General features: G+C 39.8%; 1 protein-coding gene across 18 annotated transcripts in view; it reads right to left on the reverse strand.

Annotated features, from left to right (window-relative positions):
• MKLN1 (muskelin 1) overlaps positions 1 to 25,706 on the reverse strand; it is a 114,698-nt gene that overhangs the window by 82,098 nt on the left and 6,894 nt on the right. For 12 of the 18 annotated variants that reach the window (XR_012672496.1, XR_012672493.1, XR_012672495.1 and 9 more), the window contains exons 2-5: positions 18,117 to 18,186; positions 9,297 to 9,439; positions 7,789 to 7,877; positions 1,446 to 1,555 (exon numbers count right to left, since the gene is read on the reverse strand). Coding sequence is in view for 9 of the 18 variants with exons in the window: in XM_075142764.1 (XP_074998865.1) it covers positions 1,446 to 1,555; positions 7,789 to 7,877; positions 9,297 to 9,439; positions 18,117 to 18,186 (412 nt within the window). In the remaining 9 variants the exon portion in view is untranslated. Of the gene's footprint in view, positions 1 to 1,445; positions 1,556 to 4,569; positions 4,592 to 7,788; positions 7,878 to 9,296; positions 9,440 to 18,116; positions 18,193 to 18,638; positions 18,686 to 21,358; positions 21,445 to 25,305; positions 25,335 to 25,706 lie in introns of those variants that run through there. The other 6 variants (XM_075142784.1, XM_075142702.1, XM_075142774.1 and 3 more) reach the window with 6 other exon arrangements.

The following is a 25,706-nucleotide window of genomic DNA, read 5'->3' on the forward strand; positions in this document are numbered from 1 at the left end:
CTTTAGGGCTCTAAGCTTTAGAACAATGCTGGCACCCCTTGAAGAAGCTGTCACTACATACATGCTGACCATGAAAAGTGTCGATTCCACAGGATAAGATGGAACAAAACAGATGCTGACATCGTCATCAGATGGCTCCTGACCAAAAAAAACAAAAATCAGGGCTTCCTGATTGCAGCAACTGGTCAAAAATGCCAGACACACCACCATGTGCACAGGCAGCAGAAAGAAGCACAGAAAATCATCAGCAGCCTCTGTCAACTAGACTTTTCAGAACTGGAGATTAGTAATCAGCAGACGAATGACCACAATACCACTTTAACCATAAAGCAGCTACAGACAACTTCCACTGTGACTGTTAGTGCTGGTTTTAAACGCTCCATGAAGAAGCTTATGATGATGGTATAAGCACTTATAAGCCAGATAGCATGGCCCAAGGTTTCTTTACCATACTGGCAACACCATAAACTGGTGAGGGAGCCTCAGTACTGCAATCCACAATCTTTACCTCCTTTTAAGTTATTCCTTCTGGAAGCAGAGATACGCTGCTCCCCTACCCAGTCTTATTCAGCTGGGAAGGATGTCTCCTCTGTAACACAATATGAATTTCATGAATTGTTCCAGAAGATCTATGCATAAAAAGCAGCAACAAAATGAATTCTGGTTGTCAATGTGCACTTCCCTCCCACAGGAGAGGCATCTGTTGTACTCAATTAAATACAGTTTATACAAATAATGTTTAGAACCCTTTGAACTTTCTGTCTATCAAAGTGACAAATGGTATAAATCATCTCATCTCACAGTCCAGTGGCATCAGGTCCCCTCTGTTCCAGAGTATTCAGTAAAAAAACAGTAAGAGGGAAATATCAGAAGTGCAAGGAGCTGCAACAGGAAAGACACTAACGTGGATTCTCTTTACAACAAGCTCATTTTTATACCCTGTAACAAAAGCTGCATATGTAACCCAAAAAGGCTCTAGGCTCACATATAGCTCTACAGAAAGGCTAGTATGGTAAAAGAATGACTAATCAAAAGGCAAGAAGAGGGAGAAATGGAATCTCATTTTGTTAAGATTCATTTCCCTTCCAATACAAATAAGATTTTACTAATATTGTCCCCTTTGACTCAGTGTTTCTTTCTTTTATGTTTTTCTTGTCTTGTCTACTGAGCAGGTTTTTTTTGTAGGGGTTTTTTTTGGGGTGGTTTTGGGGTTTTTTTGGGGTGTTCTGTTGGGTTTTTTTTAAGGAGAACAAGCAGATACGATTCAAAAAGATTCACTTAGAGTCAAAGTCAGCCATGTGGTTTGAGTTTTAACCATGCATGTTTGTTGTTTTAATAGCTGATATTCAAGGAATGAAAAGGTCACGTAATTCCAGTACGAGAAGTTTCACAAGATTCTAAGACTACAAATCTTCATCAAACAGGCACCTAAAATGTAGGCCTACCTTGCTGTACCAGTTGAGGCACGGTTGGACCACATCTGGATCATCAATGCCATTAAGTTCAACATACCAGATACTAAAATTGAAGCTAGGTCCCCAGGATAAAAGTGGAACTGGAGAAGAAAGGAAAAGGAGAAAGAGGATGCATAAACATCAAACAACCAAACTGCATTAGTCTTATCAGGCTATACATAGTACTATTTCAACAGAATGCTTTTGAAGGTTACACAAAATTCAGTATTTCTGATTTGACATAAGTTCTAGTTCATTTAAGTAAGCTTAGGGAAATTACCAAACACATCATGTTAAAGTTGTCACTTAAAGCAACCTGTGCTGAGCACCATTAACACAGCAGATGATTACAAAGAAGCAGCTTGCTTTAAGCAAAAGAGCAAAAATACTATCATTTAAAACAGCTCAAAGAAGCAACAAGCTTTGACATGGATGGGAATCACGAGCATGCTAGCGACAGTATTTGCTCCTCATAGTACATTTATTTCCACATTTGTCAGCAACAATTATTTTCCCTAATGGTAAAGACAAGAAGCTTGGGTATTTTAAATTTTACAAAATTAGTAACTTCTGCAAGTTGTGGAGGAGGGAAGGAGGGAAAACTGTCAGTTTCCAATTTAAAAACTGTATCTAATTTTTTTTTTTTTTTAAAGCTTAAATCTGTGCAGCTTTTTGGCCAATACTGTTTTATCTGCGTATTGGGACAAACATACTTAAAACGTTAAATGACCCATGAAACACACTGCAGCCTTTCACCTAAGGCTTCTCTACCACTCTGTGTTAACATCTATGGTCTTGCACTGATCTATTGATTAATCTGCAGGTTAAGACTTGGTTCTGCTTTTTGAAGCAACTCCAACTCCCAGAAAACTTGTGTGAACTCTGACTCCTTAAAACAGCAGTGAAATCAAGTGGTTTCATTTCAAATACTTTTGTTTCCTTTTTATTTGACCGTAACTGATAAACAGGAAAAGATAGTATTAGAGATGAATGAGTAGTTACCAGCAACAGTTACTTCCTCCCTTCCACAGATACTATTTTTGCCACAGAGAAATTGCTTGTCGTCTTTCAAACCACTACTAAATACCACTGAGATTAACTTGTTGAACTAAGGGTTTTCTGACCTACCCCTTGAGGAAATAAAAACCAAAATTTGTCTTAAAGTTGTTCTTGAGCTCTTAAAGGTTCTTAAGTATTTATACTTCAAACAAGCTAGATCTATTATTTTCTGCAATGTGTTTGGGCACAAAGCATACGTTCCAACACAGGATTTTCTAAATTTTAAAGCGTGTTTCTACAAACCTATCGCTAAAGGCTCATGACAACCTCTGGGAACAGTCATCAGGAGAAAAGATTTTTAGAAAAGATCCAAAGAGACTTTAAATATGCGATTCTTAACTGGTTTTAATATCCATAAGAGGTACTTTATATGTTACAGCTCTCAAATCATCCTGTTCAAACAGTTTCTTTCTACTTGATTGCTCAGCATACAAAATGAGATGCTTTCAGAGGAGCTCCTGGTGGGTGCATGTTTGTGGAGACAGGAGAGAAGTGAACTGGTCAGAAAAAGCGAGTGTCACCTGTCTTCATCCACATTGCATACGCTCTGCCCGAGAAACTTCTTTCTTGCCTAGTTTTGTCCCCTGCACAAGATGAGTGCTGCCAATATGGTACCTTAATACCATAAAACATTACTACTTTTAAATCCAAGTACGCAGATAAATTTAATCCCGGATATCCCACCTATTAAGGCAGCAGACTGACAAAATACTACATGTAAGGCTAACAACTTTGATCTGTCTTCAGACCTGAATACACAGACCAAGACCAAACTGAAGTTAAATTTGGTATTTGCTCAGCTATAAAGAATCAAAGCCTCTCCATCAGCTTATTGCACTGAAACGCTGAACCAAACCACAGACCACCTCAACTGGACCAAGACCATAAATTTCCTGAGGGTGAACCTGAGGCCAATTTCATAACACTGAGTTTACTGGGTGAAAAACCAAAGTCGGGTATTACCAGCTTCTCACCTCATCCCAGAAAAAACACAGAGGTATCCACCTCTATTTCTTTTCAGCAATTCTTCTCAGAACTTATATGAACCTCTCCCAGAAAAATTTAACAATTCACCCTCTTATCTTGGTAGTCAACTACAGCACGAAAGACATTATCGGGATGTGCATAAAAATCCCGGGTAGCTATCACCACAAAAAAATGCAAAGCCATCAACTTGCTAGCACTTCCTTTCCCTCCAGTTAACTCGGAGCTTTCAAGAGTCTTGTTTACAAGAAGGAAACAAAACACCAGAAATGGTGATTTTAACATTGAGATTTTCATGGTGCAATCATCTACTTTAAGGAAAGTACAGACGTTAAGTTGTATAGGGAATGCAAAGTAAATGTTTCCCCAGTGCTGTACAGGCAGCGAAAAGTGAAGCCGATCTTTTTAAACTACTCCATAGGAGTAGGAAAAGAAACAAAGCAGAAGGGTTGAAACTGTAACACGATTTCTGTTCCAGTTAGGAAAGATCAAGTGTCCCGCTGGATCACCTTCCCATTTTTGAACCTCTTCCCTGGCTCCCAGGCTACACAAAGGAGACACCTCTCACCCTTTCCTCTGTCCTCTCCTTTTTGAGGCCTCTGTAGGTATGCTTAGCTCTTTAGACAAACCTCCTTTTAGAGCAGCCACAATCTAACTTAGACCTGGAACAAGGAGACATTAAATGCAGATGGAAGTAGCAATAGTCACAAAAACAGTGATAAGCATGTCAGTGTGACACACGAATCTCGGTTTTATTTTTGCACAAGGTTCGGAGGTAACAGCACTCTAGGATGCTGGGTGCGGATATAAGCCCTCCTGGGTCCAACTCCGTTTCTCTTCTCACGTCTCCTAATGGCTGGTTTTCATTTGTCCTCCCCTTCACTCACTTTAGATTTGACACCGCAGCCTAGCTAGACACAAACCTACTGCAGCTTCCGCAATAGCGGAGAAACTAAAAATCAGTCCTCCTCTAAAAATCAGTGAATACCCTACCCCTGCAATACAGATGCAGAGGCCACATCTTGTGCTATCCACGGTTTGCTATATTGCTTTTTTTCCCACACACACATACCTTTGAGGTGGAAATACAATGCGATTAAAGGTGTTGAATCTGAAGCCTAAAGCTACAGTTATTTCTCCAGTTTTTACCATAGAGCCACCTCAGCATGTTTTTTTGCTGCATGTACTACAGCAATCCACCACGAAACGCATGTAACTCTTCAGAGCAGCTGAACTGTCACTCCACAGTGAGGTGCTCAGCAGAAGAAAAAAAAACAATAATAAAAAAAATCAATATCCCTTCAACAGAAGCAGAAGGTATTTAGGTCACTTAAACATTTCTTTACCCAATGCTAGGATGATTTTAGGGGGTATTTCTTAATAATCGGAAGCTATGCCTAGACAAGGACTGCAACCCTGTGCTCTAGAGAGGACAGTAGCAGAGGCATTAAACACAGTACAATAATCCCGAATACCTCTCTGAAGCCAATTTCCGCGTCCCTCATCTACAGGCAGTAGACACACAAACAGCGTATGTTTGGAAAAATGCAGGTGAAGATGTAGTCAATACATTTAACACAGGAAACATCCATAAAGAGAGTATTGCTCACTTCTGTTACACCAAAGCTTAAAAATCTTGAAGCCTAGTTAGTAACTCCCATGCTAGTAACAAAATAGCATGAGAATTACAGCCGGCATTTCTTCAAGCTCTTTCACAGCAATCAGTCTTTACAACACCTTCTGCTTTCAAGGACACAGTACAAAAAAAAAAAAAAAATCTCTGCTTGGAGTAACCACAAAAACAGAGCCAGAAACAAAAGCTCACAAACATTAAAAAGATTCTTCAATATTTTGTCCGGATAAATATCTTCTCCCCCCTCCCAAGTTCTTTAATGAGGTGCTACATGAAATGTAAAAATTACTTGTCAAGTAGGTCAAAAGCCTGCACAACTGGGCATTTCAGTGCTAAGGAACTGAAGTTGAACTAATTAAACCAAAAGAAGCGCAAGTCTTTTCTTGACAAAGGGAGAGAGAAGTTATTTTTTCTGCTTTCTATGAGTCTGAAACTTCCCCTAATACATGACCAATGGAAGTTGTAGGAAGTATTTTCCCCTCTCACAGATCTGCCCATGTCATGTTCCTCCTGCCCTGTCCTCCCATATAAACCTCACTGTCGTGTTGCTAACAGCGGTGTATAGGTCAGTATGCTTATCTGCAGAATTAGAAAGCAAATGCCTGATGCAAGTCACTGCCGAACTAACTAGTGCCTTCCCCAAATACACAAACCTCACTGATAACAGTAACTTTTGCGGTGTCAGTCTCTAAGAGTCCAAAAGGGCAGATTTTGGCCTCATGTTTACTGGCAGCATTACAAGGAACACAGCACGGTATTTCGAATTTTGAGTTACTTTGGCTAGCAGCTTGGAAATTTTAACAAACTGAAAACATATTCAAGCTGTGAATCTGAAAAATAACAATTTCGTAACATGATTTTGCAGTTGTTTCACAGCAAAAAACACTCTCACAACTTCATAAACAAAATGACACTAGCCATCAACTAGAAGTTTTAATAGGTTTTGGTGAAAAGATCATTTTAATTTCTGTCCTAGCATAGGAATTTCTTCATAGAAGATAGCTTCAAGAAACGAAAGGCTATAGATGTAGCTAAAAAGGAAAACTCATCTCAAACCGTAACTAGCAAGCAAGTGACAGTTAAATAGAAATCTAATATTAATGTATATAACACAGAATGCTTATTGCTACATGAGGAACCCATCCCAACAAAACAAGCCATGTGACTATAAATACTACTCATGTCATGTCAGAGAAAAAAATCCTGGTAGTAGAAATTAATCAGCATTTCACTTTCCTAACAAGTTTCAACTTCCTGCTACACTTCATAACATCAAAACATATTTTGCTGGAATGCAATTTACACATCCAGAGAAGTAGCTGGTAATCTTTCCATTTGCCCCTTTAGCCCCCAGTAACTACTTGCTGTTTTCCAGCCACTGAAAAATAACATTTCCCAAAAACCTAATGTGGGAAACTTCAGAATACATTAAAACAAAAAAACAAACAAAAAAAAACAATTTAACTTTCCTGACGTAGTCAACCTGTAACTCTAACTATTCCTCTGCTCCTCTTGGGGTTTCCTAAAGCCAAGTGTTACAGATGCTTCCAAAAGTAGCAGCCAAAACCAAACCCAACGAACAACCAATTTCTCTACTTCTCTAAGAATGGGAAACACCACCGTTTATAGCACATGAATGATTGATTCCCAGCCTGAAGCTTTCGATCCCTCAGGCAAACATGAGAGGGGATTCAGAAAGCTGTGTAGAAGACACTAGAGCAAAGGGCTCCGAGGGGAGCCCCTACACAGCCACTATCATCCAAGTCTTGGCAAAGGAACTACCCAACACTTCAAAACACTCCTAAATTCATTTAAATTAGTCAACAGGATCTTAGCTCATTTTTCAGCACTACCTCCTTGCTCTATTTTTAACCTTAAACAGCTAGTTTAAAACCAGTCATTCTTTTACTATCTCAGTAGGTAGGAAGGGGAAGATAAATTTACTGAGCTACGAAAAGCTGAAAGGCTCTAAATTCCTGCATTAAATCCAACTAGTATCACTGACAGCCACCGTAAGACACTTGTTCTCTCTGGCCTGCATGACGCAAGGAAGAGAGATCCCCACTGCTCCCATCACAAGTCACAGTAACCGGCCTTTGTTAGCACCCCCTTTAGCAAGCTTCACCGGAGAAACAAGACTAGACATCACAGGGTGTAATTCTTTCTTGCCCCTGGATGTCATCTTTAGCCGGAGATGAGACATGATTAGAGTAGCAGGAAGAGAACAAGGAAGGCTTCTGCTGTTGCTTTATGTGTTGCGAGCATGTTTGAGAAGACTTGAACCTTTTTCGAACTCTAGGGTTGTCAATGCTGAAACTTTTACCGGTATTTAGCTTAATGATTTTTTTTTTTTAAAAGCTCTATATAGCAATTTATAGTAGGACAGTAAGCAGCTTCTCCAGCAATTAGTTGACTCAACAACTGTATTTCTGAAAATTACTGTATCTCACTTTCATTCCCCAGGATTTAAATTATGAAGCTATTATTTCTTAGTAACAGGACTTCACTGTGTTCCAATCTAACCAGCCTAAAAGATCATGAAATAGAATAGCTATTGTGGATACTTTGCCTGAGTACAATGAAGTCACAAGTGCCAAGACTGGCACAAGTATAAGAAGAGATTATTTTCTACTCAGAATGCTGAAAAAATGCATTTACCTATCTTAATGAATCGACAGGGGAACATCTGTTCATCAATTTTATGCTTCAAGGTGAATGTTTCTTTGTTATAATCATTCTTTAAGCCACTGTGGGAAAAAATAAATAAGGTTACTAAATCTTACCTTGTATTTTAGGACTAGCTAATAAACGCAATTTAGGTCATGCCTGAAATGCGAAGCTTGTTTCATATTACTATGAATCATAAGTACGCATGCTGGACCAACGCCTGGACTGCTACCACCATCTTGTATCTCCCTGGGAGGCAGCACTGGCAAGTGGTTTCAGGAGGGAACTGACATCGGATCAATGCTGCTCGTCTGTGCCTGTAACCCTGCGACTTCAGCAAGCGATCTGCCTGAACCGCACTTTTCCGTTTTCAAGCGGGAGATGGACCAGCTCTCAGAATTATAACACTGCCCAAGTGCTCTGTGATCCATTTATGGATATTACTTTATAAAAATATTAAATATTTAGTACAATTTATCAAAAATATTAAGTCCATTTTCACTGAAGATGCAAGTACAGGTCCCAAAATAAGGATTTTTATTAAACTTAAGTACAAGTGAAATGACATTAGATATCAATAATTACTATGCTGCTAAGATCTCTTCCCCCATAATTCCAGCAGCAATAAAGTCAAATTGCAAGACTGGTCTATCTAAAGAGGGCAAAAGGGCAGGAAGGGTTGTGGCTAGTTTCTATATGGTCTTGAAGGATACCTGTAACAAAGAATGTCCCATTTTTCTCAATGGCTATTCTGCTTGACTACAGATGATGTACACCTATACATTCCCCGGAGGTGGACTTTCCTTCTGTAGGCCTCCAAAAATAACTAGCTCTTCCTACTCATTTCTCTTGTACTCCTAGGTATTTAAATATTTCCCTTTCCAAAACAGAAGACTCCTTAAAAGGCCCTTGCAAATTTACATTAGCAACTACTCTGAAGCTCTGGATAGCTTGAATAGCCAAAAGGCTCTTTCTTTAGTCCCTATCAGTACAACTACCAAATCAAACCAAACAAAGGAAAACACGGCTTTTCCATTTGCTGATTTGATTTATTTACCCATTTGAAGAAAGGCAGAGCAGCTGACTAGTTCAGACCTTTACAGCTGCAATGAGGTTCTTGACATAGGCAGGTTATTTGGCCTTTTAAAAGCTACTTTAAGTTACCCATACCTGGGGAATCATTCCTCTTGTGCCTCAAGCACACAGAAGAAAGGAATCGCAATCCAGCAACGTTGCACCCTGCTCTCAGCTCTCCCAAATCTCCAAGAGTCCGCTCTCCACACAAATCCTCTGTGGTTAGAGCAGAACAAGGAAGGCTTCCTGGAGCGAGTGTTGGGATTGCTGCTCCCTGACCTGACCATAAACGCAAGGGCAGCTAATTGCAGGATCACAACCACAGCTCTATTACACTGTTGGCCATGTGTCTGCTTGGGAGTGAAGGGGAAGAGCATTTTGGTCCAGCCTTTATGATTACTATCACTGATGAAATCGCATCTTACCTGGATAAGAGATCTGTCATGTTTTCCTCATTCATCCCACCAAAGACTTTAAACTTCTTTAAATTGCAGACATGCGTTTTCTCATATTTGCCAAATGTGATACTCTGGACTATGGCAGGTCTTTCAAGTTTCAGAATCAAATACTGCGGAAGAGAGAACAGTGAATTGCAATATTAAAGCCAAGGCTGCAAAACATACTAAGCGAGAAGCATTACAGCCTTCAAAAATTCAGTTTACAAAGCCAGAGAATGAAAGTTAAGACGATCCCTCCCCAATATTATATTTTCTTCTTTGTTCCTGGAATGAAGCAAAGTTTTTTTAGGAATATTACTTTAAAAGCAGTTTATCCAGGAAAAAGATTTGGTTGAACTACCTATTCCTAGCATTTCTATTCGGGGCTTCCATACATTCCTTCAAGTTGGATGCAAGACTTCCTGAAATCTGGCAAATAGGATCAAACTACTGAGAGCGATGATTTAAACGCCCACTACAGCCTGAAATGAAACCTAAACTGAATACACAATTAGATAAATACAGTATGTTCCACATGCTAAGAGAACATCAAATTACTTTTCCTCTCTGGGCTGACACTATTTAACCACAGAATGCAGACTAAGTTTGATGTGCAGCTAACATAGGAAACAACTGCTTATTAACCGTACCAAATAAAACCAAGCCACTTAACTGACAATAAAGGGGCTTTACACAGAAAACGATGAAAATGTTCTCCCTTGTGAACATGTGCTCCCCCCTTACACAGATGTCCCCCCCACAGTGTATGAATAGTCAGATTATTTATATTCAGGCCCCAGCTACCAGCTTCACCAGCCCTGCTAGAGGAAAAGATCTGTTCCACTTGAAAAGCATATGCAGAGAAGCGCTTGTACCATTCATCGGGGACCATCGAGCACCAAGTTTATTTAACCTTCCCCTACAAAACAGGTCTTGGAGGCAGTCTGGAGACATTCTGCTTTGCAGAATACGTCGAGTTTATACCTGAAAACAACGTGTTTCATTCCCTTCCCTAACTTCTCAGAAATAGGCAGTACACAACAGAGAAACGAGACAAAGTGCAAAATCACAATTACTCATCATGCTGGATTTTGTTACAAAACCCTGTGATCAAGGCTACAGTACAAGCAGATCAGTAAGGCGTTGTAGGACACCTCCCACTGCAGGCGCTGGTGCCCCTTTCCTCCAAGAAGCAGCACTGCCAAACCAGACTTTTTTTTGGTATTTTGAATCTTTCATCGACATCAAGAGAGTATTTGCAGGCATGTGGCTGCTTTCTACGGCTCCTGAGCAGAGACTAGTATCTCTCCATAAAGTGTCATGGGCATCACCCTGCTTACCCTATACAGCTCTATCTATGGCACAAGCTTACTCTAGAAGTGCATCTTTTAGGTGAGAAGCAGAACAAATTTTCCCCTTCCATATAGTTCTCAGTCTTTCTATCATGGCCCTACAAAGCCACTAATTACAAATCTAGGAGCAGTACTGACATCTTTCTAGAGAGCGTCAGGATAAATGTGTGATCTCAACAGCTGGTTCTCAATACATTTACAAAAAGCTTAGCTTAAAAGAAATACTAGTACATGTAGTGGTTACAGTTAATAATGCAGATTGGATAGGTAACTATTTAGAATAAGGAGGATTTACTGCCAAAGATGTTTCCAGCAACTCAAAATTTTCCAGAATGAAGAAAAACCGGTATCAGCACTGCTAGGGTGCACCAGAAGAATGCTTTGTTGCTTTCCCAGGGTTTTTTTGGCAGTATGAAAAATTTCTAGTTTTGTGAAGAACACGATCCACCTAAATGTCAGAACCCACCATTAGTTTAACTATCAGTAAGCCATGCTTTTATCTAAAAGTACTTCCCAAACTTTAGAAAAAACAAAGTTCTATACAGAAAACAGATTTTCTAAAGCAAAGAAAAGGAAGGGATGAGCAAAAGGATGGTCCTGTAATGAGCAAGGCAGTACTTGATATATGGCACAGCCCGCTGCCAAAATTCCCATGCAGAACAGACAGTACACAACAACGTCTAAGAACTCCTCCTACACCATCACATCTTCCCTGCAGATTTCTCCCGAAGCTGAAAAAGCAAAGCTAGCACTACGAGCATCAGCAACTGCAATTCTTAATCTTGCTGGAATCACAAACCTAATGCTTAGGTCATGAAGACATACTTTCTCAAGTACCACACAAGATTTGCAAAAGCTTGGCACAAACTTCGTCCCGTATTATTCAATTCTTACCCTAAATTAAGGGAGAGAAATCCAGGATTGCAGTTAAATCCTTTATCTTGGCATACATGCCTAGAAGGGAGCAAGGCATGGCAATTACTCCACATGGCTAGCAGCGATTTCTTAAGCCTACGGACAGGGAAGGAACTCTGCAGCCCTCCTTCCTGCTTCCACACATCCCATCACCTGCTGAGTCAGGCAGACATTACAGAAAATATAAGCACAAAAGATAAAGACAACCTTTTTGTGAATTTATCTGCTGACTAAAACAACAGACAGATTTGCTTTAAAGCCTGTGGCCCAATACCTGTACCTGTGTATGCATTTTTATATTTTTAATACATATACACACACACATATATACACACACACATACATAGATGTACTTTTTGTTTTTATGTATAAAAACACACACACACTGCTGCCACTGTGGGTACAGGCTACAAATCTCACTGATGTCAAAAAAAATATATTGCCTCAAGAGCTGCAAACAGCTGGCTGCATGGATATTTTTGGACTGCTACCAGGATTTTAGATGTGACAGACTATTCTCTATAGCTTTGAAAGATGTGATAAAAGTGTACGTAAGATCAAGTGATTTATTAAACCTGGAGAGAATAAGTCTATGAGATTTCAGACAAATACATATACCGAGATATTTGACACTTATCCATCCTATTGTTATAAGCAACATCAGTACGTTTAATGTCCAAGTATTCATGAAGTATTCCAAAAAGCCAAATTATAAACCAAAGTGTTTGTTCATTAGAGGCACAGCACACAGACAGTAATTGGAGTAACTGTGCAAAAACCTCAGCCTAATTGTTCAGCCTCAAATTACAACACTTACAGAAAAGATGCTACAAAACATTAGAAGAGTAAAGCTTCTGGTTTATGATTAAACGCATTTGTAAGTGAAGATGCACAAAGAGCAGAGTAAGTCATGTATGGCACTTCAGCACCTCAACAGCTTGTTACTGTACACCCAAAAAGGCAAATCCAGTCCTGTCACACTGGAAGCTGCATCAAAATTCCAAACTTTTTTGATGCTCTGGTCTGTGCTACCATTTGATGACAACCATACGCATGCTTCTGCATCACACAACTGAGTGTAAATTTTATTAATGTACTTTAAATTAGTTCCTGATACAATCTACACAGGAAATCAAGAGAGGAAAACTGGTCTTCTCAGATGCAAAACTGAAACCAATTGTTTGGCCAGTGCCACTAATTTTATACATATGCTCTTTAACTATTCAAAATTTACATCTCCATATCAAATATGCTGGACCAGATTCCAAACTGCACTACGAAAGCTGCCTGTACAATTAGAGTCACATTGTGTTTTATGAATTTCTTTCTCTTTAACCACTTCTGCTCAAACATTTTTATTAGGAAGTAATGAAACTTGTATTGCATGTGAAAATAAAAACACAAAATAACCAAAATAACTTGACAGGGGCTGCCCTTGCTCATTACACAAACCTACACATTTTTTTGCAATTAAGCTTGTGGCTAAATAAAAATCTATCCTTTTGTTCTACACATTATTAATCAAGCCACTCAGGGGAATTAGATGTTCTTCTGCACGCAGTCTTCCCAGTCAGAACATCGCTGGAGCCATCAGGATGAGCATTTATGACAGGGCCGTGGTCTTCAGCATTACCAGCCTTATTGCTTCACACTTCCTATGTAAGCCTAGAACTAGTTTAAAAATAGAACGGTCAGCCCTCTTCTGCTTGAATAGGTTACTACATAACAGGTTTGTTATTGAATATATAATATCTGGGTCATTCTATTTCGAGAATCAAGAAAGATATCTAGTTTAATAAACAGAAAAACAGCTGTCATATGTATTTCCTTTCACTGGCACTCATTCATAACCAACTGGTGGCTTTCATGGCCACAAGAATTATTTAACTCTACCATACTCATAAAGGCAGAAAACCCTTTACTAAATATAGTCACGTGGCAGCATTTCAAGTATCTAGACTTCCACTTTCATTTTCTTCCCCTTTTCAAAAAGGTTTAATACAGACTCCGGCACATCTACTGGATCTTCGTTGAGCTACTGATCACATTCTCAGATTTTCACCTATGTTCTTCTGATTCATGCTCGTCCTAGCAAGAGGAACACTCTGAAAGAAAAGGTGCCTGGAACGGTTTTTTGTTTCACTCAACAAGGGAAGGGAATAAATCAATGTTTAGGGACTCACTCATATTTCTACCTCTAAACCACCACCACCTCAGCAGAAAATTACTAAACTCTTACATTAAGGTGAGACAAACACTAGCGATTAGGGCTGCAGAGCTGATTAAAATATCTCATGGCACGTTCCAGTGAGCATGACTGACGTTAGCCCTTGGTGTTGTGCCTTAGCCCTAGTTTCAGCTAGCGAAGTCTGAAACAAGGAAAGCTTTATTTTGCCGAGTTCCAGTTCGCTTCCTGTCCCGGACTATTACGGCCACCCACGCAGTTTAACAAGTGTGTCACCACAAAAGCGACCAATTTTTAAATGAAGTGATGCCAACACACAAGCCATAAAATGCTTTGCAACTTCATTTTCCATAGGATACATGATGTTCATTTTGGGGATTAAAAGTCATGTGTATATATCATCATTCTTTGGAATATGAAATACCCAACTTATAACATAAAGCAACTAATTTCCCCCCAACTTCTCCCCCCACCACACTTATATTTCGGTCAACCACTATTTTGACTGAAGTTTTCCAAGCTAAGAATCTGCCTTAAGAACTTCAGCCATCTGCAGGAACAAGGAAGCAGAAAACTGGTAAAAAAGTTTTACCTGCATTAAAAGGTGGCAGTCTTTCAATGGGCAAGGTGCAAGAACTAGCTATTTTGAGCAAAATGCAACCAAATCTGAAGTTCTTTTGCCAAGTATGAGACAGCACAATTTGGAACTGTTTCTCTCTATATACACAGAAATAACAAAAACTGCATTCTTTGCACACAGGCGGCTTCTGCTGATTTTAATTCCCTGTTCTCTCTTTCCAGTTAATTTTTCAACAGAGAAGTTACACTGTAAAAAATGCTTTACATAAATAATTAAACACTCAGGTTAGAAGCACGAGAATTAGCTAAAGTACGTATTAAGAGACACTGCGTATACATTATCTCTCTCACTCAGCGCTCAGGATTGGGCTTGCTGAATACATGAGCCACTGTGCAGCATTTTATATTCTCACTACTGGATACAGAGATTCAAGGAAGAGGAATCCAGCAGGATGGCCTTTTCCACTTAGGCAGCCAAGTCTTCTGTTGGTTTTGTCTTTAAATAACACAGAATAAAACTCAAATACTGTCTTGCCAATCTCAGTTGCCACTACAAAGACTAACTTTTTGCAAGTCAGATCAAAAGAGCTCAAATATGGATACCTCATACATATATATGAGAGCGCGCAAGACAGACATGAGAGCGCAACATGCGGGCACGACATGCGAACACGCAAGAGAGCAATGAGCATGCGAAAGAGCGATGAGAGAAGCGCACACTATGAGAGCGCGCTGACATAGAGAGATATATATATGATAGATAGATATGAAGATAGACATGATATGTTTATTCATCTCTCTCCTATCAAAAGTTTGGTTTAAATGACTTGCTTATCACCTGGGGCAGCGCCCAGTTCTCCAGGGTTAGATTCAGTAGTTCTGCAATAGCATCTTCATTCAGGCCATGATCAATACATAAAATTGTTGGAAGATATCTCTGCAGACTACACCAAGCTGGGCGGGAGTGTTGATCTGCTGGAGGGTAGGAAGGCTCTGCAGAGGGACCTGGACAGGCTGGATCGATGGGCCGAGGCCAATGTATGAGGTTCAACAAGGCCAAGTGCCGGTTCTGCACTTCGGCCACAACAACCCCAGGCAACGCTACGGGCTTGGGGAAGAGTGGCTGGAAAGCTGCCCAGAGGAAAAGGACCTGGGGGTGCTGGTTGACAACCGGCTGAACATGAGCCGGCAGTGTGCCCAGGTGGCCAAGAAGGCCAACGGCATCCTGGCCTGTATCAGAAATAGTGCGGCCAGCAGGAGCAGGGAGGTGATCGTGCCCCTGTGCTCGGCACTGGTGAGGCCGCACCTCGAATCCTGTGTTCAGTTCTGGGCCCCTCACTACAAGAAGGACATGGAGGTGCTGGAGCGTGTCCAGAGGAGGGCAACGAAGCTGGTGAAGGGCCTGGAGCACAAGTCTGATGGGGAGCGGCTGAGGGAATTGGGGTGTTTAGTCTGGAGAAGAGGAGGCTGAGGGGAGACCTCATCACGCTCTACAACTACCTGACAGGAGGTTGTAGCGAGGTGGGGGTTGGTCTCTTCTCCCAAGTAACCGCGATAGGACGAGAGGAAATGGCCTCAAGTTGCGCGAAGGGAGGTTTAGATTGGACATTAGGAGAAATTTCTTTCCTGAAAGAGTGGTCAGGCCTTGGAACAGGCTGCCCAGGGAAGTGGTTGAGGCCCCATCTGTGGAGGGATTTTTATTAAATAACAGTCATCCTATGAACATTCCAAGCACTGAGGATTTGTTAGTAATAGTATAAGGCTGCTAAAGAGCAATTGTAGTTTTAGAGTCTCTGAAGTGATAGTAGAGTAGGAAAAACAGGCTGAGGAATGTAAATATCAGTAGATTATGTAACGGAATGCAGGCGCAGGAAGCGTTCGCGTGGACACCTGCTTTTGACCAATCCGTGTATGTTAAGATTCGTGTGCTTGCTGACTGTAAAACCAATAGAGGATTCGTAGGTGCGCGTGTTAGTGTGGCTAGCTTATAAAAGTAGCACAGTATCTTGAAATAAAGGAGAATGACCATACCCACATTGGGACTCCTCATTACTCCGGGAACGCGCTCCTATTCCGACCCATGGTCACTCCAACACCCATCCCTGGAGGTATTTAAAAGACGTGTAGATGAGGCGCTTAGGGACATGGTTTAGTGGGCATGGTGGTGTTGGGTTGATGGTTGGACTCGATGATCTTAGAGGTCTTTTCCAACCTTAATGATTCTATGATTCTCTTTTACAAGGTCATGTGGTTTGTACTGAAATCACTAATTATTCCTCGCTTAATCTACATGCTTGAATATAACTTGTATCACTGCTGGTCAGCTTTAAGCATAGGTTGGGAATATTCTAAAGCATCCAATTACAGGAGATGTATTCCCATTCCAGAATCAGGTTTTTAAAAGCACAAAATATTCAGGATGGCTCAGCAAATGAAAGAGCAACTTTTAGCACCTCAGGTGAAAAACCCACTCCGAAGCTACACCACAAGCCAACCTTGCCTTGTGAACAAGAGAGCCCCAAGAAAAACACATGCTTCCTGCACGAAAGGAAGTAAAGGATGGCACAGACTGGGATACCGTACATGCTCAATATCCATTACCCTGCAATCAATAGTTCCTAGATAGACTAAAACTGCTTCAGGCTATGGATTAAGTTCCTATGCTGTTTATCAAAATATCTGTGTGTAAAAAAAATCAAATTAAAAGAGCAGTAGATACACAGAGGCATCAAGGGGATCAAAATTATTACTCTTCACAAGTAGGTTTATGAAACACATTAATGGTATAAACAGAATACTATTCTCTCTCCTCCTAAAAAGAAACTCTCACTTTTACAGACACAACAGTATAGAAAACTTCATCATGAAGATCAAAATGAAAGCCTTTCAGCTGGATGGGATGACCTGCTGCTATAGGGAGCCGCCAATTTAGACTATAGATTTTTAACACACCTTCAAAGCAAAGTAGCAAGATTTACCTACAGAAAAATTCTGAGAGACTTAACTCATGAGGAATACTTGGATTAAATAAGTAGGTAAGCAGAACTTTGCGTGACAGAGATACTGCACAACACACTCTGCTGTGCATCAGTGTTTTAAAAAAAGAATTTAAAACAACCAGCATAAGAGATACGGAAGCTGATCAAACAGTACCAGAGTAATAAGGTATAAATCTAGCATAAAGAGAAGGATAACACGTTTACTGGAGAAAAAAATTAAGTAAAAGGATAAGCATATTTTTTCTGGATAATCTAACAATCTAATTAATAGTAAAAAAAGCAAATTAGATGCTAAAATTAATACAAATCTTATTTTAATAAGGTGATTAACCAGCAGAAGAGGTGACATTCATGTCTCTTTAAACAGAGTCTACATTTCTAAATACGCTAATAGGGGAAACAAATACAAGCTCCTTAGATCTCGGATTCAAGGCCAGCAATCTACAACAGTTTCCAGTAGTGCTGACAAAGGGGGACCTGCATGCCTCATTAGCAGCTTAATCTAACCATAAGGTTAGATTATTTCCAGTACGACCGCAATTGTCAAGGATGAAACGCGAAACTTCCCCTGCAAAAAAGCATTTCTTGAAAGATCACAAATAAATTGCTGGAAACATAAATACCTAACATACCAACACAACAACCTGCATTTTACTGAGAGAAAGTAGCCTATAAAGGCTGTCAATAAAAATAGTAGCAGCCTACATTTAAAATAAATACTCCAGCATACATTAAGCTGTACAACACGGCTATACAGTTGCAGAGATTCAGAGCTTACCTGGGGAGGATAATTGCTTTCTGAAGACCATCTTGAGGACTGATCATTGGGCTTGTCCACCAAGATATTCCTAAACAATGAGAAGACAGAAGTAATTTAAATAACAGCCACGTTGTATTTTACATCTCCAATGATATCTGTCATACATGCAGATCAATAACATTCTCATGCAACTACCCAAATCACTAGGCAAAGACTAAGGTTCTCCCCCTCTTTTAATAAAAGTTTTCTACGTCGCTATTTTACAGGACCCATAAAAATACGCCTCCAAGCTTTGTGGTTGTGAAATGGAGCTCCAAGTTGCGAAATAAAAAAATCCAAATTGTGAAATAAATGTAAAACAGATGAATTTACGTAGGCCCAAGTCCGCAATCAAGTGGAAAAAACGGTCTCATTCACCTCAATGGGGTAAGAACTTTTCAATAAGGTTAAAATGATGAGCAGTAAAACAGTTAGCAAGCCAAAAACTGTCCTTTACTAGACAGGCGATACTGGAACAGAGAGAACAAGCTGCTAACCTACTTAAGCGTTCTTGGAGTGTGGAAGATGACCATCTAAATCATGCCAAATTTTAACAAGTATTTTTCATACGAGCTGCAAGCCTAGAACAACACATGAGAAAGCAGGAGTTCAACTCTTCAACCTGCAAAATTACCTCTGCATTGTTTTCTTACAGCACTTAGGTAATTAACATGAATTGAGAATAGTTTTTTGGCTAAAATGAAAGAGATTCATCATGATAATCATCTGAAGGACCTGCCTTCCCCCCTCCTATAACCAGGCGGTAAAGTTCACCTCCCAGATTAAATTAAAAACAAAAAAAAAAAAAAAAAAAAAAAAAATCCCTAAAATACATATAACTCTTGGCGAGGTGATGATGCACCACCTGCTGGACAGGGCTTACGAGCTCTACCACGTCCAACTAACAAACTCGCCAGCTCGTAAAACTTATGTAAAAAGAAGGAAGCAGTCATCAAAAGGCTTATGCCATCTCCATCTGCTGTGTAGGAGGAAAAGAACACGAGCATCTGGATTACTACAAAGGACTGGAGGAAAAAGCGCTCATATAAAAGCTCAGAAGGGAAAGAGGTTAAGTCAGAGGTTGAGCATTAACAGAGAGAGAAATTAGCTCGCTCTTTCCACATTGGGCAGACCAAAATCACCACACTAGCAACGGTATCCAAGCAGCCCGGCGCCCTGACAAGGGAGACAGCAAGGAGCTACACTAGGGTGGCCCCTTAAAATATGTACATTTCAGAGAGCTGGTCTAGTGGCTGTCCACCTGCGGGCTTTAGAAGAGACATGTCATGATTTTTACACAGCATAGGAATAAAACTCAGGTTCCCTCTCCCTTTAGCTAGTTTCCATCATAGCATGGCATTTAACACAGCAATGCCAGCGCCGGCCCAGGCCTGCAGCTGGTTTATTCAAGCATCCCCAATGGGGGAAATGCGTTTGAACAGCATACAGACACGCACTACCCTCTTGCTCTAACCCCATCAAAATAGGAAACATATTCACATAACTAAACATCCAACTAAGTACATCTTAGTTTGCAGCGTGAAGAGGCTCGACTCCAAGAGAAAACCTAGCCCCCATCTTTAATTACAACAGGGGCAAAATGAACCAAACGGGAGAATTTGGGAACTGATGAGACACAGATTTCTAATAAACGTTGCCAGCCTCAAAGCTAAGTCACTACTAGAAACCAAAACACACTTGTTTTGAGAAGAATCATACCTGCAGTCTCCTATACCATGCCACAGGCAAGGCAAAAGGATATTTATGAATTTCTTAATACATTCTAATATCTGGAGAGAGAAAAAACTGCTAAACTTGAAGGAGATATGTATCTTATATTAAATACTTAAGGGACATGAAGGCAGATAAAACCAGGTAACACTGTACGGCTTTTCTCCTGTACGGAACTTTATCCTAGCATGCAAGTTTCCCTACAGAATAAATTTTATTTATGATGCTATTACATTTGTTTAAACATTACACGATAAGCTCTTCATACGTTGAGCAACATTTGCAGGAATTGGCACTGTTGCATGGTCAGATAATGCCCTGCTGGAAAGAGGCATTTTATAACTGGGACAGATCCCAGAGATCGTATTTTTAGAAGTAGATTTGTTTGCTTCTCCAGGTCAAAGATCAGTTTGCCACAACCAAAGAGGACCTCAATCAGTACAGCTAGACAAGATAAAAATCATTCTGCAGAGACAGAGAAAAGGGACAGGCAGCTCACACAAAATTAAGGCTAAAAAGAAATCTAAAAGATAAAAGATAGCAGTGTCAACAGAGTTACAAAAATGTTTAGAAATACATGGCTTATTAATTTATTAAGATGAAACAAACATTGAAGACAGAAGTCCATATGTACCAAGTCAATTACCATAACAGTTTAGGGAAATTTATGGGCTTGGAGGAATTCAAGCACTCCAGCAGTCAGGAGACAGTAAGAAACAAACATGCACATAACCTAACGACAGATGCCTCTCTTTTCTAGATTAAAATCTGAGAAACTTTAGAAAGAAAAATTCCATTAACTCGATGACTTTCCATGTAATTTTCACAAGGCACTAAAAAAAAGGTATTTGTAAGCCCTTGAGCTACCGCAAGTACCAAATAGTTTTACGCAAGCTTTTCCTGTGAAAAAAAAAGCATCACATTAAATGCGGTTTGAGATAACTCATAATCATAAACTGTAGATAGAAGATCTAGTCTAGCATAAATCTACAACACTGCCAAGAGGGACCATTCCACCCACTTGCGCCTGATCCTCCCCCTCCCTACACCAGCAGCTATAATAAAGATTAGCATAAATAACTTCTTTAGTCAGATCAGTTCTCCGATTCAGCTTACTACTAGTGCCACCACAAAAGGAGAAAAAAAGATGAGAAGCTGGATCCGGATGAGGATCCCCAAGACCACTCTCCCACTGGCAAGTAACTACTAAGAAAAATTAGATGTCGTGGCACCTCTGCTACTTCGTGGGCAATCCTATCCCACACTAAAAGCTAAGCAGAAGGAGCCATTTTATTTGCACCACAAACAATAACATGTCCAGAGGTGGTACTGGTGTGCCTTAAATTCATAACCCAGCTTTCTTCATGGCTATTAGCATCTAAGCCTTTATTGTAAGTGTTCCCATCACTAAATAAGCGAAGTGGATCGTTCTGGCTGCTTTATGTAGAAGGCCCTCTTGGCAGAACACAGTGGAAGTTTCTTTTTATTACCCATGCAGACGCTGGTCTTGCAACTGCTGGAAGTAGATAATTTTTCCTTTTGCCAACCCAGAAACCGTCATATCCGTTGTACCAACTGCTGGCTGATCTCTGCTGGATTTACAGAGATGTCCCCATGCTTGGTATTACCAGAAGACTTGTCTGTGCAGAAAGCTCTGTGGTTTCAGGCATTTCAATCACTAAGGGAGAGTTTTTCTTTGCTTCGGGGGGGAGGAAGGGAGAAATGAGATGACTTTGCAGAATACACTGCAAATTAGGTTTAAGGCTGCTATAATTTGCATCTAACCTAAATATTTTCATGAAGCTGCTATTAAAGAAAACCATGACTTTAGGAACGAGTCCTTAAGAATAAACAAATCCAAAACATTAGCTTTGCTTGGCACATTCAAATCACTCTTCGGAGAGCAGCTGTGCAGAAAAGGGCACACGCGTCTCCAAGAGCACTTGGAACTCGGACACAGCTCTTCTAGAAAACCGCTGAGGTACCACGCCATTACACTGCAAAAAGCATTTGGAGTGCTACGAAAACACAGCCTGACTGAAAATGGACAAAATACTTTCTTCGGGGCTGTCCATGTCATGATTTTTTCATTTTTCCCTACAACCATCCCAAAACAAACTACGGCAACTAGAATACACGGACCAAAATTGTCACTAAGTCCACTTTACAGAGGACTGTAAGATGTGGTGAACCAACTATTTCAAACACGTGGAATCATCACACCAGCCAGTACAAAGCATCAACAGAGATACTCTTGCCCACACACAACCAAGAAAAACAGAAAAAAAAAAACACCACCAAAAAACCTTATTCCACAAACCTGGAAAGAACTAGAGAAATTTTTCTCACACAACTCCCAGAAACTCACTGCAACTAATGCTGATTTCAAACCACCTGGCTGTGATGTTTAAAAAGCTGTATGTACCTATGGCTCTCCCCTAAAGCAGTTCAAAAAAAACCTTTTTAGATTTTGTGAGAAAGTTTCTCTCCCTTCTACTGGAAAAGTTCTCTGCTTAAAATGGCATAAGGACATGAAGGCTTGAAAATTTCTTGGTTGAAACACAGTAAAACACGCACAATAATTATGCAGTATGCAGATACATTCAGGAAAAAAGGTTTTTTGGGTTTGGGTGTTGTTTTTTGGGTTTGCATTTTTTAAAACACAGGACTTCTTATCCCCATTGCTAAGTAGTACAGGAGGACCTCTTACATAGTAAAACGAAGTCTGAGTTAAACATGTACACAATTGTGCAATTTTAAATACTATACTGTCACAAGATTTGCCAACTTACTGCTCAAATTTGCTTCCATCTCCTCAGCAGCAGAGTTTCACACAAACATCCAATATATTATAAATTTACTTCTATCAAAAGGAAAATAGCTAAGCAAGTACAGCATACAAAAATAAACTTACGAATTTAGAAATCACCTCACAGAAATACACTTATCAGATCACAGCTGACTATACTGGACAACAAAACAGGTATCACTTAGCTCTGGCCTAGAAATAGTTCCATTAAAAACCAGTTTCTCAATTATTTCTTTCAATGAACAGTGTACTTTTTTTTTTTAAGCTACCTCTCATCACTGCCAGCCCAAGGATACACAAAGGCCTTTGCTAAAAAACAAAGCTCCTTAAACACAAAATGACACTGTTGCAGACATTTCCAGTAATGTAAGTTAGAAAGGACTCCTTTCCACTCTCCCCATCTAGTTAAGACTTCTTTAAACAAAGTATTTTTGATTCATCAGTGCTTCGTCCCAATACACTAGGAATTAAATGTTACCAATAGTGACTAAAACTGCAGCAGTATAGCGAATTCCCAGCAAGTTATCAGAGCCTGGTAAATAACTTCTATTCCAGTGACACTCAACAACCGTAAATCGCGGATTAAACTTTTGACTGTATCACAGCACTGAGCAACCCAAATCCTCAGCAGCAAGAGCTCCCAGGTCCAGGTTGGTAATATCAGTATTATCACAGCAGAAAAACAAATTGGAGAAAAAATAAAGTGTATTCGTGTATGTTGGCAACCACAGTAACTTCACACATCGCAGATGATTACCAGCCTAATTGTCCCAATGTTTAGGGATTATAGTTTAGATGCAATTTAACTGATAAGTGATGCTGAACCTTTAAGCTTAAAAATCATCAAGGTTTGTTCTCTCCTCGCACTAGCTTTGGTTTTAAATTTAAGAATTGTTAGATCACTGAAACAACAGATCTCTTCCATATACTTAAAGTCTATCTACTTTTTGAAAAGAAAATAACTTAAAACGCTGATGCAATCAGCAATTATAAAGACTGCTTCACCTTATCATCTTGGTGAACTGATAATCTTATGTTCACTAATATCTGGAACTATTTCTTTTGCCCATTTCTTTTCATACTCAGTGTTCATTTCTACGTGTCTAAGCCACAAGGATATCTGAAATCCAGTCTTTTAAGTGATCCACAAAGTACTAACTCAAGCAACTGGCGTGCATGCAACCTAGCCTATGAGGGGCTCCGGGAGGTTCCCTGAGCAGAAATAAATCCCTGGCTTGGTAAAAAGACAGAGAATAGGATGAATTCTACCCTTCAATATTCAAGGAAACAAAGATATTAGATTCTTCAGCTCACTGGATTTGTAGCCAATAAATAAAATCTTGTAGTAAAATTTGCCAGAGTTTAAGACATCACCAGCTGCGGCCACTGAACAACAAAGTTCAGTTTTCATTTTAAAAAAAATCTCACATCTTGCTAGAAAATAGTTTAGACAGTGTGTGAACATAGGGATTTCTACTGCCACCAGAAAAGCCCATGAACTTAGACTTCCCAAATCTTCCACAATACTGGTGGAGTAGCGCACTTCAGTACTGCATTGCTCTCACTTCTCATCTCCAAAAGTATTTTCTTGGACAGACCCTTTACAAGAAAATTAGAGGAAAGCAATGTCTAGCACACATCTGTGTAAATCCCCTATGCTGTATTTTGGAAGCATCACGAACTTGGTGGAGTATTTTTGTTTGACTAATGCACATATGGAAAAATTTTACAAAGGCCAGGAAGTAAATTTAGGTCTTCCATGATTTCACAACATTGCAACAATGCTCTCACATGCCATAACATTAGTAATATTTCTACTAAACAGAGGAATCCACAAAAACAGACTAAGTGATTACATGTAAAGATATAAATTCCTAATGTAAGCCATAAACACATCTTTAATATTCATCAGCACTGTAAATTCACACTTAGTAAAAAGTTCACCCAAAAACTGATGCCTGTAAAAGTATCTAAAGCAGACTACGTTCAACAAAACAGACTGAAGCCCCCTCATGCTTGAACTAACATCAGGTATGGAGCTTTTTCACCAAAACGCTACAGAAAATGCCTCCTGGTTCCAGGTGGGACCACCTTCACTGTATTAGCTTTCCTTTCAAAATTAAGGTTCTCTCACTAACAATGCAACTCTGCTCAGGGAATCCAGAAAACAAAGTATTGACCTGGGAAAATAAATAAATATCAGCCTGTCATTAAGTACTGGTTATTTGGGGAATTGCGTTACAAGTCAGAAACATTTGCCCCTAGAGCTACATTATGGAATAATTCCGTATTTTGGGGCAATATACATAATTCATGCTAAAGGATACACCAGTTCCCAAGAAACATTACTTTCATATCAGGCAGTTTCCAACCCCTGTACCAGAAAGCATGTTTTTTAGGAGACAAAATGTGAAAGTTAACAACGCCGTCATGAAAGAGCAGGGTGGGAACTCAGTCAGCAATTCCTTACTCACAGGTCAATTTACCTAATCCAATTTTTTTTCTTCCATTTTAACACTCTGTGTTAAGAGCACCTCTTTCCTAACACAACTTTCAAATGTAGAATAGGTTAGGAAATTAGTATTTAAATAGTTACCATAAGAGCCAAATGCTTCTTAAAGTATGTACCTACAGAAAAGCATTCAAGAAAAATACAGATAATATCCTAAGCAGAGTTTCAGTGTTTTTCAGGCACCTTCCCAGAGCTTGAGTGACATTATGAACCTAGCAGTCAGTCTGGGGATAAAAGGCCGAGAGGACTGAGGATAACACCACCAAACTCAAAACGATCGGTACACAATTTTTCTCCATTATCAAGATCATGTCGTTTTCCAGGAACTGCAGAACACGCCAGCAGAGGAGGAGCAAGCGCTATTAACCAGTTTGCTTTCGCAGTTTAAATTCAGACATGCAGGCTCCTATCCTCAACTTAAATATATGGTTGTGTTCCTTGATTTAAATTGATCCAGGAAATAATTTCTCAAAGATTATGCATACCAAGTTTCAAGTAATGACTAAAATAGCAACTA

The sequence above is a fragment of the Calonectris borealis genome, chromosome 1 (genome assembly GCF_964195595.1).
Source record: "Calonectris borealis chromosome 1, bCalBor7.hap1.2, whole genome shotgun sequence".
Taxonomy (NCBI): Eukaryota; Metazoa; Chordata; class Aves; order Procellariiformes; family Procellariidae; genus Calonectris; species Calonectris borealis.